The 17,282-nt window shown below is 40.2% G+C and overlaps 1 protein-coding gene across 1 annotated transcript in view; it reads left to right on the top strand.

Moving 5' to 3' along the window:
- LOC139722091 (ATP-binding cassette sub-family C member 12-like) overlaps positions 1-12,192 on the top strand; it is a 92,111-nt gene extending 79,919 nt beyond the window's left edge. Inside the window, exons 20-25 of the mRNA XM_071633412.1 lie at positions 5,936-6,128; positions 7,147-7,306; positions 9,367-9,445; positions 10,344-10,457; positions 11,168-11,332; positions 12,091-12,192. Of these exons, the coding sequence (XP_071489513.1) occupies positions 5,936-6,128; positions 7,147-7,306; positions 9,367-9,445; positions 10,344-10,457; positions 11,168-11,332; positions 12,091-12,192 (813 nt within the window). The remainder of the gene's footprint in view (positions 1-5,935; positions 6,129-7,146; positions 7,307-9,366; positions 9,446-10,343; positions 10,458-11,167; positions 11,333-12,090) is intronic.
- Positions 12,193-17,282: the final 5,090 nt, after the last annotated feature.

The following is a 17,282-nucleotide window of genomic DNA, read 5'->3' as shown; positions in this document are numbered from 1 at the left end:
GGCTTCTGTATACACATCATAACTTCTCTTTATTCTTCTGTCATAATATCTTCATTGGTCCTATCCACACACACTACTTCCCTTATCTCATCTGTTCTTTCACTACCCGAACTTCTATACATATTTGCCCCCATAAAACAAGTACACTGTATTTCGTCTATAAGTGCATTGTTAGCTATACGCTCTTCCCTTCTTTTACCACGTTCCATATCCCTTCCCCTGAACTATTCAGGAATGTGAATTAGAAAAAATAACCACAGACATAAAACTAATCAAAACTGTATCATCACAGCATACGACATGTACATAAACGATAAGAGTACACCAAAATACTTATATCACTAAAGCCTTCAAAAATACAGTGGTCAATAAAATACCTCCCAATGGAGAAAAAAAATCCCATTAACAACATTACAGTAGTGCTGTAATATTCTAAACAAACCATCAACAAATTCACAGAAAGTTCTTTTCAAGTGTACGAGTATGAGCGTAAGAGACAATAAAACAAAGTACACACAAAAATTCCGACAACCTGCACAAATGATAAAGTCATACTTTACCAACACTCAGTACAAACAGGAAATGATTGGTAAATATGTAGAACCTACATACACATAATATATAAATCCGAGCACCATATGCATGTGTATTAAACAAGCAAGAAGGATTTCAACAAAACTGTCTGCTCAGTCAAAAGTGGTATGAAGAAATGAATCAACATACAAAACAGCCGGCAGGCTACCATAACTATCAAAAATATGCAAAAATACATCATCGTTTCTGATAAATGCGTTAACATTTCAAAGCAAAAAGGCAAAGCCTGCAACTAAAACATGTTTTAACAGTCCAGTGCCAGAAACATGCTGTACAATGATCAGTGCAAGGCAGCAAACATGGATTGAGTTAGCACCGAGACACTTACGAGATATTGTGGCAAGATAGTGCAGATGATCTCAGGCATCTTCATTGGTATGCAAAGATACAGTAACAGCAACCCTAGTGCTGCAGTGGTGGTGATGTCATTTTGCAGAATGTCCGGAGGACGACCTGGAGGAGATGACATGTTGTCACACATGAGGTAGGTTCCACAACAGCTACCCTTGACAGCAACAAAGGTAGCACCACAGGCAGGGTGATAGTCAAGGACATCAGGGGGGCGGCCTGGAGAAAGGGTCGCAATGGTGTCAGGAACAGGAGGGGTGGAGTAAGAACCGCTTGTCTGCTGGCAGCCGGGGGTATCGGGAGGGCGGCCTGTAGGAGCCCGATTCACATCAAGCTGAAGGTGGGTCCCATCAGCAGGGGTATCAGGAGGGCAGCCTGAAGGAGCCCGATTCACATCGAGCTGAAGGTGGGTCCCATCAGCAGGGGTATCAGGAGGAGGGTTTGTAGGAGCCCGATTCACATCGAGCTGACGGAGGGTCCCATCAGCAGGAATATCAGGAGGGCGGTCTGAAGGAGCCCGATTCACATCAAGCTGAAGGTGGGTCCCATCAGCAGGGGTATCAGGAGGAGGGTTTGTAGGAGCCCGATTCACATCGAGTTGAAGGTGGGTCCCATCAGCTGGGGTGTCAGGAGGGCGGCCTAGAGGAGACCGATTCACATCGAGCCGAAGGTGGGTCCCATCAGCAGGGTAATCAGGACAGTTTGTAGGGGCCCGATTCACATCGAGCTGAAGGTGGGTCCCATCAGCGGGGGTGTCAGGAGGGCGGCCTGGAGGAGCCTGATTCATATCAAGCTGAAGTTGAGTTCCCTCGACATCGACCATAATGGGGGTGGGGTGGACGGGACTGGTTGGCTGGTACATGAAGATGTGCGCGTCATCAAGGAACGACTGCGCTGCTTTGCGCCAGAGATGTTGTGGACGTGTATCCCAGAGACAAGGATGATCAGGAACTGCAATGAGCTGGACCTGGTCTGTGTGGGGCTGGGGAGCATCAACACACGGATAGAGCTGGCCGTCTGCCGTAACGTGCTTGTGAGTAGCACCCAGTGTGGGGGGTGGACTATCGAGCGGTGATGGCTGACGTGGAAATGGCTGGTCCACGTACAGATCTGGATGATGTGTGCTCAAGGCATTGGCTGGACCGGTGTTCTGCGTGATGGCGAAATCGTGATGTTCGCTACCAAATACAGCGTGCATGTTGCGTGAGTGTGAATGCCGAGTGTGTGTACGCCTAGAGTGCAGCATTACAGAACACTGGGACTCATTGACACAAGAAGAAGAGAACTGAGCCTGCAATACAGGGACGCTACCACAAAACTCCGCTTCTTTGACAGTTTCACCCTTCTCTACTGGCCCAACACAACAAAAACAGTTGTCAACATTGGCAGTAAACTCAACATTACTGATTTCTGACAAACCAAAATGTGCCAACATGTGACAAGGGCAGTCGTATCCAAGAGCGAGTTCAAGACCATGAGAATATCCGAGAATACCCTCATCTAACACTGACACACTCTCCACATGCTTATGATCACCAGGAATATTGGGAATGTCATCAGGGAGCTCGACTTTATCTACTACCAACCTCTTGTCAGTGTACGTGCCATGTTGGCCTAGACCATAAGGGGGAACAGCGGTATGATCATGATCACAGTCTGCAACAGATCTAGATCCTGTGCAACCAATGGGTAGAGCTACACGTACAACACGTCCAACAGACATATCCCAACTGGTACTGCAATAGTCAGTTCACTTTGTGACTCATCCAAATTGTGACTAGATCTGGCATAACTTATCCCATTATCTACACTTCTCACATTCAACCAATCATGATTGCTTTCTTTATTTGCTCTGGGCCCAATCTCGTATTCAGACTCATCAATGATTCTCAGTTCACTATCATTATAATCCTCTAATGGCCCAACATCATTAACTGGTTCATCATCACTGGCAACAGATTCACCATCAACAAAATCACAGTTACGTACCGGTATGTCATGATCAACTACCTGTCTATCAAACCCATAGTGGATGCAAACCAGGTGCCAAATGTCTGCCAGGGAAGTTGAATTATTGACAATCGAACCTCGAGAAATGATTGGGCAGAAAGCTGAAATTTGACCTAGCATCAATTCTAGCAATTGAACTTTCTGCGCGGCTGTCTTGCCGCCAGACAAGTCAGAGGAATCATCGACGAAACCGCGCAAACGATTTGCCTTCGACTTCCTTTTCCAAGAAACCCCCTCCGCTAGGAATGGAGAGAATTCCGGGTATGCACGAAGTGTGCTCATGAGACTACTCTTCCACGCTAGGAAGGACTCGGGAGTCTCGTCCCGACATAAGCGCCATTGTGCGGGCGCATCCGCAGCTGACCGCGCCATCGTATCGTATGTATACGTGGGGCTATCAAAGCGTTACCTGTGTGTCGCTAACGCTGATGGAGGTGATGAACAGCCAGTTCAAATCGCAAAAATCACGACAGCTACTGTATCTAACTGTTGATGTGTCGGCCATATGTGGCCTGCAAGCCTTGGTTGATGGGTGGAAAACGATCCGAGCGCTGCCACCACGCCATTACCGTAAAACAGACAAACATAACACATCGGATTTAGGATGCGAAAAGAACACTCCACTTTATTGGAGATCCAGGCTGTAACATGGTTACAATACAGTCGCCTCTAGAGGGCGTCTAAACAACACACAATATATACTGGCGCTCTGTTAATTTTTTTTTTCTTTTTTTTTTTGCCTCAGAGGTCAAAAGGTCAAAGATCAAGTGAATGTGCTGAACTACTGTAAACGTCAATATTTTCGCGCGATTAATTTTTCGCGCTGAGCGGCTCGAAAACGTATTCGCGGGTTCTTAAATTCGCGCTCCGCAGCAGGTTACTTTACTGTAGTACACATTCACTGCTTTCATCCAAAGCCTCTGCTACATAGCTTGCTATGCCAGCGTACGACAAGCGACATAGCGAGCGGCTCGACTGGGAGTACAAGCACTCAAATACGTAGTACAGCTGTGACTGTAGTACCGTAGTCACGGGGGAATGTAGCATCGGTGCGTGCGGTGCACACAAGTCATGCATGCTACAGTACACAGCAATCTATCGTCTCTTCGCACAGCGTAAACATGCCTGTACATTGTACTACGTAGCAGTATCATCGATGAAGCGCACACAATTCATCCCGTTCAAAATGTGCATAGAAAATTGTGAAGATATATTCGCGCGTTTTTGAATTCGCGCTAGCCGAACGTAGCGCGAAATCCGCGAAAATTAATGTACCGCGAAAATTTCCACGTTTACAGTAACTGTTTCCTCCTTATCTAGGAAATGGAATGTTAATTTGAAACTTACTACATATTTGTGCATGTTCTGCGTGGTGGTGATTATCTTAATATGAATTCTAGGGTCAAAGGCCAGATGAAAATGGCAACAATTTACTTTTCAATAGAGAAATTACACTTTTTCTCCATACCTTGAAAATTGCTCAGTGCATAAACTTGTGAATGGATCAAAGTCAAGTTAAAGGGGCATAGTCCCAGTAGTGTAGATGGCGCTGTTGATGCTACTGCCGATCACCGTTAGCATTGATACAAAGATTGCCGAAATTGAGCTGTCATCAAGAGTATAGCGCGTAGGTGTTCCTAAGTAACGTTGCCTTCGTTGTCTTCTCTGCGCATTACGCAGTCTGTAGTAATGCCAGGGTGCGTGCATGTATGTGCTTCTTATTATGACATCACAAAAGAAGTTTGCTAAAGCTGTCATCCCCCTGAGCCGAATCATGAGTCGAACTGTGATCGGACCACTGACACAGTGGATCGGACTTCTTCGGACTCGGGGAAAGTGGGCCAAAGCGTAAGCGCCCAAGAGAAGTCGATAGCATGGGTCTCTATAGGAAACTTGCGCCGTGCGCCCTCGTACGCATTTGACTAAAACACCGGGACCATGCACCTTTAAAGTTCTTAAATCTCCAAATACTTGCTCTCCTATTCATCCAATTACACCTAGGTCAAGGAAGGTGAACATTCAACACATTTATGACAAACTTGTCATTTTGATATTTTGCCAATTTTGTGAAAATGTTATCACACGTTGTCCACATGTACTATAGACCTATTAAGAGAACCATGCATTATGGCGGAGGCATACCAGTCGCCATAGCGACATTTCTAGTTGTGATCTGTTTCTTGTCTGATAGTCATGAAACTAGTGGTAAATTAAACATTGTCTACTATCAAGTACTATCAATTTGTTAGTCTTCAACTGCCATTGCTGATATAATCATTGTATTATCACAATCTCTTTTTGCAAAGGCAGCTCGCAGTGGACTTGAGAGCGAGCAATGGACACGCACGCACATACTCAGCATGTAGTGATAAGATCAGAGGGGCGCACGCTGTGTGTGCGAGTCCATTGCTCTCTGTAAGCATGTGCTGAAATTCTAGTGAGCTGCCTTTGCAAAAGGCTATTATCACAATAAGCCTTAGTTGTAGTTGTAGCAGGAGTGGGAAATAGTATAGTAGAAGAGGAAGAAGAAATAGTAGAAGAGGAAGAAGAAATAGAAGAAGAACACGAAAAAGTAGTAGTAGTCGTTAATTGTAGTAGTTACAGTAGAAGTAGTAGTAGTAGTAGTAGTAGTAGTAGTAGTAGTAGTAGTAGTAGTAGTAGTAGCAGTAGTAGTAGTGTAGTAGTTGTAGTAGTAGTAGTAGTGGTAATTGTAACAGTAGTAGTAGTAGTAGTAGTAATAGTAGTAGTAGTAGTAATAGTAGTAGTAGTAGTAGTAGTAAAGTAATAGTAGTAGTAATAGTATATCTCTAGTAGAAGAGGTAGTAGTAGCAGCAGCAGCATTGTAATCTCCATTATCATTGACTGTTATCAGATTATATTACTGTTAGACCTAATAGATGTTGAACGAGCAGCAGTTTCTTCTCTGATGTCTTTATTTCCTCATCTCTTCTCTGATGTCTTTATATCCTCATCCATTTGCCAGACATTGAAGCCAGAGGAGCAGAAGGCGGAACCAGACACTACCAAAGTGGATCCAGACTGGCCGCAGGAAGGGCGTGTCCAGTTCGACAAGGTCCAGATGAGGTACAGGCCGGGTCTCCCGCTGGTGCTCAAGGATATCTCCGTCACCATGGAACCGAGAGACAAGATTGGAATTGTGGGAAGGACAGGGTCAGGTAAGAGAATGCTGTCAGAGTAAGGGAGCCAAGGTGAGATTACTCACTTTTTGAAAACTAAGTGTGGTAAAAAAAAAGAAAAAAAGAAGGCTTTTGCCTGTAGGGAGTAAGAGACTTGATAAATCATGCAGTTATGACACCCCCCCCCCCCACGAAGAAAAACAAATATATATATATATATATATATATATACATATATATATGTATATGTATATTATTTTTCAGTGCCATTTTAGGTTTTTATCATATATATATTTGTGTGTATATGTATACATATCATATGTATGTATACACCAAAGGAAGATTTGGACAGTTTGAATGTAAAAACAGATAAATGCTACTTTCAAAGTTTTTTTTTAATAATCAAGTAGAGAAAAAATCTTTTCAATAATACTGCAAATGTTATGCTACAAGAATTATTTGTGAAGATATTCAAATTATTGCATATATATGAATGAATATTCTTTGTGTTTCAGCAGCTCCAATCTCAAATTCTGAAGTTGATGAAAATGGATATATCACTTTTTACATTTAGACTCTCTTATGTATGTTAGACCAGTATGATTACTTTTTTGTTTGTTTCAAAATGTTCTGGCTGTCATTGGATCATTGAAATTTTGTCTCAAAAGCATATCACATTATATATCCTAACATGCTCACGATGTACAATTTTTTTTATTATTATTATTATTATCATTTGTCATATTTGTAGATCTGAGATTTTACACGTAAAAAAGAGAACAGATTCTGTTTGTTTGTTTTTCTAAATCAGGTTGGGTTTCAGACACTCAAATTTTGTCTCAATATGCTCCCACGTCAAAATGTGGACCCATTGGATTTTTTGTATATCCACATTCATTTACTTCATCTATATTGTTTAATGATTTGAGTTGGTTTTATTCAGGTGCCAGCTGAATCTCCATGCTTGCCAGGATTATCAGTATTCACTCAGATATAGTATTGAGCTACACATGTTTATGACACTACACTCGTGAATTTTTTCTTTGATCGTCACCAGGGAAGTCATCGTTGGGCAAGGCTCTCTTCAGACTGGTGGAAGCAGAGTCTGGTTCCATCGTCATCGACGGCGTGGACATATCCCAGCTGGGACTGCGTGACCTCCGCAGCCACCTCTCTATCATACCCCAGGAACCTGTGCTATTCATCGGAACTATCAGGTTTTTAACAATTTTCTCAGAAATTATGATTTGAAGACAAACTTAAAGTATGTTGATCGAGTTTGATAGCCTAACTTTAACAGTCTGTGGTATAGCCATATCATATGTATGTATATATATATTTTCACTAGAATATTTACATTCATTTTTTTATCAGTTTCCCTTTATTTTTTGCATTTATCATATATATTCAATGAGCAAGTGATTTAGAATTCTGAAATTTTTACCGTTTTGAGCATCTATTTATTCTTCAGGTATGTCTAAATCATGAATTTAGCTGAGGTAGAACAATTTGCCTGTTGCTTTACAAGGCTGCTAATTGAAGACTTAGAATCTTTATCTAACCTTTGTTTTGGCAGCATTATAAGATTCTGTTTTGTGTGTTACGTAATATATAGAAAACTTTACCATTTTGCAACATCAGATATGTTTAGAGTATGGATGGTCCACGAATATCATTTAGTATGGACAGACGCACTGAGGCAGATACACAGAATATGACATTTGTGACCCGCTACAACAAAAGGATCCTAAAGTCGCTGACGGGTGAGCCGAGAAAATCGAGATTGAAGTCAAATCACCAAAATCTGTCAAAACGTTCAGATTTCTGTTTTAACAGAATTTTGTAGTCTAATGTATCTTCTATCATCTGCCGAAATTTCGAAGCTAAATGATCAAAGGAAAAGCCTGAAAATATCATTTTTTTTGGCCATGTTTGGCTCGCCCGTCAGCGACTTTAGGATCCTTTTGTTGTAGCGGGTCACATTTTTATGCCTCCGCAACGAAGTGGCCAGAGGCATTATGTTTTCGGGTCGTCCGTCCGTCCGTCCGTCCGTCCGTCCGTACGTCCGTACGTCCGTCCGTACGTCCGTCCCTCCCGTTTTGTTTTTGTCGATATCTCAAGAACCGTGTGGTGGTTTTACATCAAACTTGGTATGAGGGTATATCCTTGGGGGATAATACTTTGTGTGGATTTTAGGGTCACAGGGTCAAAGGTCAAAGGTCACAGGTTATTTTGTGAAAAAAATTGAAATTTCATGTTTTTCTCCATATCTCGCAAATGGTTCAAGGTATCTTCATGGAACTTAGTATATATGCTTGTACCAATGGGCAGTGATTATCTAGGGAAGTTGGGGGTCATGGGTCAAAGGTCAGGGGGTCAAAGGTCAAGGTCAACTCTTCAAAATATCACTACTTTCCTTAAAATGCAATATGCCTGAAGGTTGTTTTTTTTTTAACTTGATGTATGGCATGTATTACCCAATATATATTTTTGGGGAAGTTTCTTGCCAAAAGGTCAAAGGTCAAAAGGTAAAAGGTCAAGTGAAAGTGCTAAATTGCACTTTTTCCTCCATATCTCTAAGTAACTCAAGGTATCATCTTGAAACTTACATATTTATGCATGTTCAACCTAACAGTGATTCTCTTTGGAACTGTGAGGTCAAAGGTCAAAGGCCAGGTTTAGATAATGCTATTTTCCCATTTGATACTGAAATTATACTTTTTCTCAATACCTTGAAAATTACTCAATGCATAAACTTATAAAAGGGTCAAAAGTCAAGTTAAAATCATCAGTTCCCCAAATACCTGCACTCTGACATTTTAATCATTCATCCAATTGAACCTAGTTCTAGGAAAGTGAACATTCAGCACATTTGTGTCAAACCTGTCATTTTAATATTTTGCCAATTGTGTGAAACTGTCATCACACATTGTCAAGACATTGTACTATAGACCTATTAGGAGAACCATGCATTATGGCGGAGGCATATCAGTCGCCATAGCGATACATCTAGTTTCTGTGATGTCTTGGTTCCTTGTTTATGTGAAGATATGTGGGCAAGAGCTCTGGCAGCACGTAAGAGGTACTTCTAGGTCACTGTGACTGCGTCTGCAATATCTTTTGATGTTTATTGGCAGGAAAATGCCGATGCTCTTTGTGTAAGCATTACACATGAAGATGACAATACCATTGGTTGTAATTTGACAGATGAGAAGCAGAAAGTTACTTTTGTACGATGCTTTATCATGGAGGCTGGTCTTTGCTGATTTTCTTTCAGATCCAACCTGGATCCATTTAATGAAAACTCAGAGTTTGATATTTGGCAAGCGTTGGAGAGAACGGGCATGAAAGAAACAGTAAGTAGCTTTGACTCAATTTGCCCTGAAGGATGTGAGTAACCATGTTGCTTTAAAGATAATATAAAGTTTTGGTACCTTTACAAAGTTTCCCTGAAGTTCGTGTTTCTGGTTAAAGTACCTTTCATATAACTAACACTGTGAGCCTTACTCGCCCCAAAGTGCTCTCATGTCTTAGTAATCATGCAATAATGGTTTCGTATGTTGCATTGTCGCGGTACCGCGTCGAGTCAAACTAACGGCGTTATGAATCATGCGCTCGAGACCAAATCCTCCGTTCAAAAACGAGCCGTTATTTTGCAAGAGTCACTACTGCAGTTCTCATCTAAATTGATGTTCTAGTAATCAAACATGAGTTATAATGCTCCCTAAGCATCATACTGACTAGCAGTTATATCCAGATACTTTGAATCATGGTTTCACTCCGTGAAATGCATCTCAACAGGAACTCCATTTTATCTTTAATTGGAATGAAGAACTTGTCTTTTGAAAATAAAAGCAAACAATAACATTATTCAAGACTATTTTTTTCTGTGCAAGAAAGTGATGGTACAAATAGTGATTTAGCTCATTTAATGGGATTTTAATTTTGCAAAAACCTGGACTCATTGAAGGTGCCACGTCATAAGAATGTAACTATGACAATGCGAATACCATTTTGATTCTTGAATATCTCTCACAGCTAGTTGGAGTCAAGATGATATGAGATTTGAATCACTACTATCTTTTATTGCAGCTTTTACTGAAGCTGAGAGGCATGAAAACATTATGTGATTGTAACACTGGAACACAACCCCTGAAATTCATGCATTTCTCAGCAGAAGCTGATCGTAGTGTATGATATTAGTCTTTTATTTTGTTTTTGTTTGTTTGTTGTTGTTTTTTTGTAACTCCCCAGATCACCAGCCTACCAGGCAAACTTGGGGCCATTGTGGTTGAGAACGGAGAGAACTTTTCCGTCGGCGAGAGACAACTTCTCTGCATGACGAGGGCGCTGTTACGCAAGAGCAAAGTGAGTTTAGGAGCACCAGCCATTGTAGCAGAACCATAAATTGTTTACTTTAAAACATGATATATTCACGGCACGAAATTTTCGCGAATTGGAGCCAACGGCCTTTTTCGTGGCATGAAATTTTTGCGAATTGTCACTGGCGCTCAATGCATAAGTGTAGACAAGGAATTTTGCGTGCATTTTAATTTCGCAAATCTTGGCGCTCGCGAAATTCGCGAAATTAAAATGCATGCGAACATTCCTCAATTTACAGTATGAGACGAGGGGTAATGCATGCTTAGATGTGGTACAAGTAGGAAAAGGAAATCAAGTTGTGAATTATTCAGTGTCAGATTAAGAATATTTTGCCATGTAAAATTGACAAGGATGATCTTCTTTGATAGAACTCATTGGAAAATTCCTTGCTCAGGAATCTATAAAGGCAAGAGAAACACAAGATAGAAAATAAAAGAAAGATAGATTAGACATGATTTAACATTTCATGATATCAAATGACTAAAATGACTGTTATTGCGCTGACAGATTTTATCAGTAGGATTGTTTTTTCTTGTCCGACACTGTCTCTCTGATTGGTGGTATAGAAATAAAATGTGTACCTATCTTCATTTCAAAGTATACGGAGATTCAAAATAGGAGACAAAGCATTCATAAATGTGTTAGTTATACAACAAGTTCATACTTGATGCTGTCATGTTTCTGTTTGTGCTCAGGTCCTTCTGCTCGATGAGGCTACAGCCGCCATCGACACGCACACAGACAGCCTCATCCAGAAGACGATTCGTGAGGCCTTCAGCGAGTGTACCATCCTCATCATCGCCCACAGACTCAACACTGTGCTCGACTGCAACAAGATCCTCGTCATGGACAAGGGCCAGGTATGACATTTCAGTCACATTTATACAGTAGGGCTGTAGTCTTTTCTTTGTGCAATCAATCATCCATCATTGCTTTAAAAAATAATAATAATACAATTTTTGGATGGGAACACTCTACTTGGAAAGAGAGGGAGAAAAAAAGCAGAAGTAACCATGCACTCCCCCTATAACAAAACTTTGATATAACGAAAAAAAGAAAGAAAAAAAAAATACTGGTCGCGAGGACTTCATTATAACAGGAGTCACCTGTATACAATTTGTTGTTGCTGCAGTTTTATTTGCACTATATTTTCAATCTTAATTGCTCAAGACTTTTTTCAAAGTGACATTTAGTGACAGAAGAGGGCCAACAAAACATACATGTTCATCTGTTTCACTTTTTTCTTTTCAATTCATTTTGACTGGCATTCGTGGTATTCTGGCATTCTGTTTTTTATACCTGTATCTTGTTTTATGCTCTGGTAGAAAATAATTATGATGGTGTACACATCTACACAGAGATCATTGATATATCAACAGAATGGGACAGATGCTTTGCAGTAGAACAAAGCTAGAGAAATAAGGTGCTGATCAAATTGAAACACCAAATCATCAAGTCATGTGTATGCATCACAGTGTGTGTGTGTATGTGTGCTTGTATATGTTGGAAGAAAAATATATAACCACATTTGCAGGTATGAATGTTTCTATGTATATTGTAGCCAGTAAAGAGATTTTGTTAAATTCTTGTTTTTCATTCTCTTGACCACCATCACCAGGTGTGTGAGTTTGACACTCCAAACAACCTGCTGGTCAACCCAGAGTCCAGACTGACCGCTATGCTGGGTGCAGCTGGCGACCACAAACAAAGCTCGGTCTGACCCAGGGAGGGTCATGGGACCCCATCCCATCCTTCTTCAAGCCATGCAACAAGCTGATACCATGTGCCATGCTGTTTTCTCACAGCTTAATGCGGGGTAACCATAGTAGCTTTCTCTGTACTGCCAGTGGCAAAACTTTTGAATGTCAAAGTGATGGTTGAATTCTTTAACTCACTGCTCCTTCTACTAGTTTGTTTCATCTGCTATGTCAAGACAACATTTGCCATTGAAGTTGTCAATTTCCACTTCTATGTATACATCAAGAAACATTAAAGGGGGAAGGAGAAACTTTTGCATTTGCTTCGTTCATATGTTCAAATTGACTACCTGTGGTGACTTGTCCATATGTATACCTAATGGCCACAAATTTACAAAGGTAGTTAAAATCAAGTCCATGGTTTAAAGTTAGGACATGGACTCAAATCCATGGTTTAAAGATAATACTACAATTAAGTGTAGTACATGGACTGTGAAAACAAGCACAAAGTAGGCATACCTTGTGCATGTCCATATTAGTGTATGTTCATACTTGAATGCATTTCAACATTCACGATGTTTGACAGAAATTCACAATTGAAATTTGACGAAAAAAAAGCCAATCCATTAATAAGATTTAAACAACCTTTGTGCATTCTGGCTAAGTTGTTTCAATAATGGTGCACAGTGATGTGTGGAGACTGTTATATGGCAAAGAAAATTTTGTTGTTGTTATAGTTTGCCATTTGTTTCTGCATAACACGACCGCTGGTGCTGTCTCTCGTCATAGCTTCCAAATACTGTTACCTGTAATATTCACAAATAAGATATGTGGTGTACAATTAGTGCGTATAAGTGCCTAATGCTGTTGACAATTCAGGCTAAATATTGCCGCTCACAGGCATGGAAACGGTAATTTTATCCAGATTTATGACCAAACTAAAACTCAAGCGCACTGTAATATTGCCAAACATGACACAACAATTTGTCCAGCTGCATCAAGCTGGGAAAGTCAAATATTACAGAGCAGATGAAAGATTATGTAAGATTCAACTCTCTTTGCAGGTTTGGTGCTTCAAATTGCTGCATTTTGTAAAATTTTTAGAAAGTGTAAAGAAAATACATAAACAGTCAAACCTGTCTGAGCAGCCACCTGTCGATAGCAGCCACTTACTCTGTACAGCCACTAAAAGAAAAAAATTCCTCTTGAGAGAAAAAGCCATGTTAAAGACCCTTGTCTATAGCAGCCACCCGTCAATAATGGTTTAGTGGCTGCTTTAGGCAGGTTTGATTGTATCAATATGAGCGTTGTGAATAAGGATTGAGAAAAAAAGAATAATCAAGACATATCTTGAAGGATATCAGATATGCCTTTAGCTAATGTTTATATTTATTGCTTGTAAAAGTAACTGTATGTAAGAGTATTGCTCTTTTTTATCCTTCTGTGATTCTTCAGAATATATTTGTGAAGGGATAAAGAGAAGTTTGGTAAGATTACTCTCTTAGTGTGTGATGGTGACAGGGTTACTAGTATTATTTACCTCTTCATTTCTGACGTTGACTAGTTAGTTACTGTGTCGTTAAGTCTACCAACAGCTTGTATTCATGCTTGTATATTTATGTCATGTGACAAAAGAGGCTTGTGGTACACTGTATCCTACAGTGAATCATCCGTTTTTAGTGCATTTATTCCATCTCAAAGTGCAATTCTGCGTCATGTTCAAGGTGGAGTAAAATCAGGCAAATAGAATGATAGAATTTTCAGTTTCATCAATATCCGACTTCAAATATGGAATTTAAAGGGGATGGCTAGTATTAACTGATCAATGGGAATCAGTGAGAATGCTGGGGAATGATTGTTCCCATCCTTGTGGGATTCATTTAAGAGTATATTTTATATCTATTGTTGTGTGAAAATTATTTGCTTCAGAATGCTCTCATATTCAAGTAATGTGCAGTTCAATGTTTTCAGGTTAGCATGCCTGTACAGTGTCGGGGCGATCATTAACGGCCCCCTTTAACAATCGCCCCATCACTGTACAGGCATGCTAACCTGGAAACCCACAAGGATTGGAACAATCATCCCCCAGCATTCCCACTGATCAGTTACTAGCCATCCCCTGTAGTGAATGTTGTTATGTTCTTATGTTTTCATAGAAAAAAATGATATCATATTACAAAGTGGCTGAGCAGGTGATGTCATTGCATGCCTTACATGTTCCCTATTGTCCCAGGGGCTGCAGAACTGGGGAGGCTGGGGGCTGGGAGCTGCAGCGTCCACCCCCCCCCCCCCCCCCCACACACACACACACACACACTGCACACACACTTTTGGCTAAAATGAGAAAACAAACAAAACATGACTTTTGAGGTTCCACACTGAGGGGGGGGGGGGACAAGGGAGTATAGGGACTTTTAGACACAAAATAAAACTAAAAAACTTTCTTCCTGGTCATGGGGAAGGGATGGGCTGCATTTTCTAAATTATCAACCATGATTATGATTTCAGTGATTATTTTGTACTTGGACCAATTATGCATCACTATTCAGTGAAAACATGAAAGACAATTTTAAATCTCAGGACTTTCATATTTGTCTGACTTTGACAACAACTTCTGCCCTTCTGCAGAGACTCCAACTCTCCCGTTTTCGACGGGAGATCTCCCGCCGAAAGCCCATTTTTGCAAAATCTCCCGTTCTCCCGCTTGAGATTTGATTTCTCCCGCCCTGGCTCTGTGTCTCCCGGTGGAAAGGATTTCTTACTTATTGCTATCGTACGTTGAAAAAATAAGCCTTAGATAGCACCAGAGAACATCTAGTACCCTAGGAACTTCGCGCTTCGCACACATCAATTTGGAGTCTCCCGTTTGCTAGGGGTTTCGAGCGGGAGAATCTCCAGATCAGAAGGTGCCTAGGGTTGGAGTCTCTGCTTCTGTGTGTTTGACTTTCTTATAAATTCATCTAAGTCAACTTGAAAGTGACATGCTATTACATGTTGATATATTCCTGGCATTCTCGTAATCTCATAATTATGCATTCTTTAGGAGTTGTACCTTGTACCTGTAAAGAACAGAGAAGTGCTTCGACTGGATGCGAAAATAGCGAGTTGAGTGGGATTCATGTGTTGCATTCAGCTCTCATGCTCATGTGATGGAAAAAAAAAAGAGGTTTGCTCCTTTCAAAACAAAAAAGAAGATCAATGATTATGAATTAAAATGACTGACATGGTTGAAGCTCATCAACAGAAAGAACCAAAAACTATCGTATTTGTAAAGCATTCTGACGACAGAACAGATTGGAACTGATAATGAGCACAAACTTGTAGCCTACTTGCCAGAGATTTTCACAAGGTTTGTGAATATCATGAAAGTTAGTTTAGGGATGTTTTTGTTCACTGAAACATTGCCAAGTTGCTCAATCTGATGAGAGTGATCAAATTAAGGTGCTGAAATGTCATGAAAACCTCACATCTACTCATCTGCAAGAAGGTCATCACTGAATTGAGGATTGATTATGTATTGTCTTGTTATTTCACAATGCAGCTTGTATGAAAAGGTTATACACATCTCTGAGATGACAACCATTATGATAACAACCGTCTTGCGTCGGAAATTATCAAGTGTGCATTGCTTTCTTGTTGCCTGGTTTGTTTTTCTTGACTTCAACATCAATTGCTGGATTTATAACCAGTTCCTGAGATATCAAAAGATGCCCTCAATATGTTTGATGTTTGCTGCCTTTTGTTTACCTCTGTGTGCCATACATTTCCTATAAAGTGACAAGAAATATGACAGATATCTCCATTGTGGAGAGATTATGTAGGCATTCATGATGGATGAGTGTTCATTTGTGTAACATTCATGTGAACATAATACAGTGGAACCTTGTTACAATGAGGTCAAATATAACGAGATACCCACTAAGACGATTAATATTGCGGGTCCAGTTCCTTTCATATTTTTTTTGTTTTTATCCCCATTTTAACAAAATACCCCATACAAGGAAATTCCAGTTGGTCCCAAGCAGCTCGTTTTAACAAGGTTACCCTGTACTGCATGTGATGTAGTGTTACAACGCTGATCTGCTGACGTCTTGCTCAGCCACAGAATAAATCCCAGATCCAGGACAAGTCCACCTTCACATACTAGTGGATTGAGTGAATGCAGAACACATCAGTGAAAGTTTGGGGAAAATCAGACAGTACGTTCAAAAGTTATGAATTTTTAAAGTATCTGCACAGTCACTGCTGGATGAGAAGACTACTACAGTGTATGATGTCACATGCGTACAACGATATAAGGAAAATATAAAGAAAATTTTACTTTTCGAAAAAAGTGCACATTTCCTCGACTCGTCAATGATGTATGTTAAGGGTAGTATTATTCCTCCTTGCCCTCTGAAAGAGGGGAGTCAAGTTTTCTTTTAGTATGTGAGAAAAATGAAAATACTTTATCTCGAATTTTCTTTATATGTCCTTTATATCGTTGTACACATGTGACATCACAAGCTGTAGTAGTCTTCTATTCCGGCAGTGACTATGCAGAAACTTCAAAAATTGATAACTTTTAAACGGAATGTCCAATTTTCCTCACACTCTTGCTGATGTGTTCTATTAATATTGTTGCATTCACTCAATACACATGTCTATGAAGGTGAACATGTCCTTTAATGAGACCACATGGAAATGAGTAGTAGGCCACCGACATTCGTATCGTAGGATTGCATCTGAATTTGCTCTTAGCTACCGTACTGTGTAGATTAGTCCAAGACAGATTGAGATACTGTTCTTGCTTCCATTTACTCCTATGTTGCAATCATTTCCACTCCAGGATATAGATTATCACAAATATTAAAAGATAGCGTTGCTGACAAATTTTTATTTTGTAAGCATCCTAGTGTTGGAAGTGATACCTTTACAGGGTAACATATAAATTAATACATTTACACATACAAGTCACATATGTGTGGCAAATATACTGCATATTTAACTTCCCCCATCAAGCTAACGCACATTTAACAATGTACAGAGCAAACAAACATAGAATTGCAATATGTTTAATGAGTTTTTGCTGTAACGAGCACCATGTAATGCTGCTATATTAACGTTTGTGGCA

This window comes from Diadema antillarum, unplaced genomic scaffold (assembly GCF_040938485.1).
Source record: "Diadema antillarum isolate AM-2024a unplaced genomic scaffold, OU_Dant_1.0 scf00000157, whole genome shotgun sequence".
In the NCBI taxonomy this organism is placed as follows: domain Eukaryota; kingdom Metazoa; phylum Echinodermata; class Echinoidea; order Diadematoida; family Diadematidae; genus Diadema; species Diadema antillarum.
The sequence above is the reverse complement of the archived record's forward strand: the minus strand, read 5'-3'. Positions and strand labels throughout refer to the sequence as shown.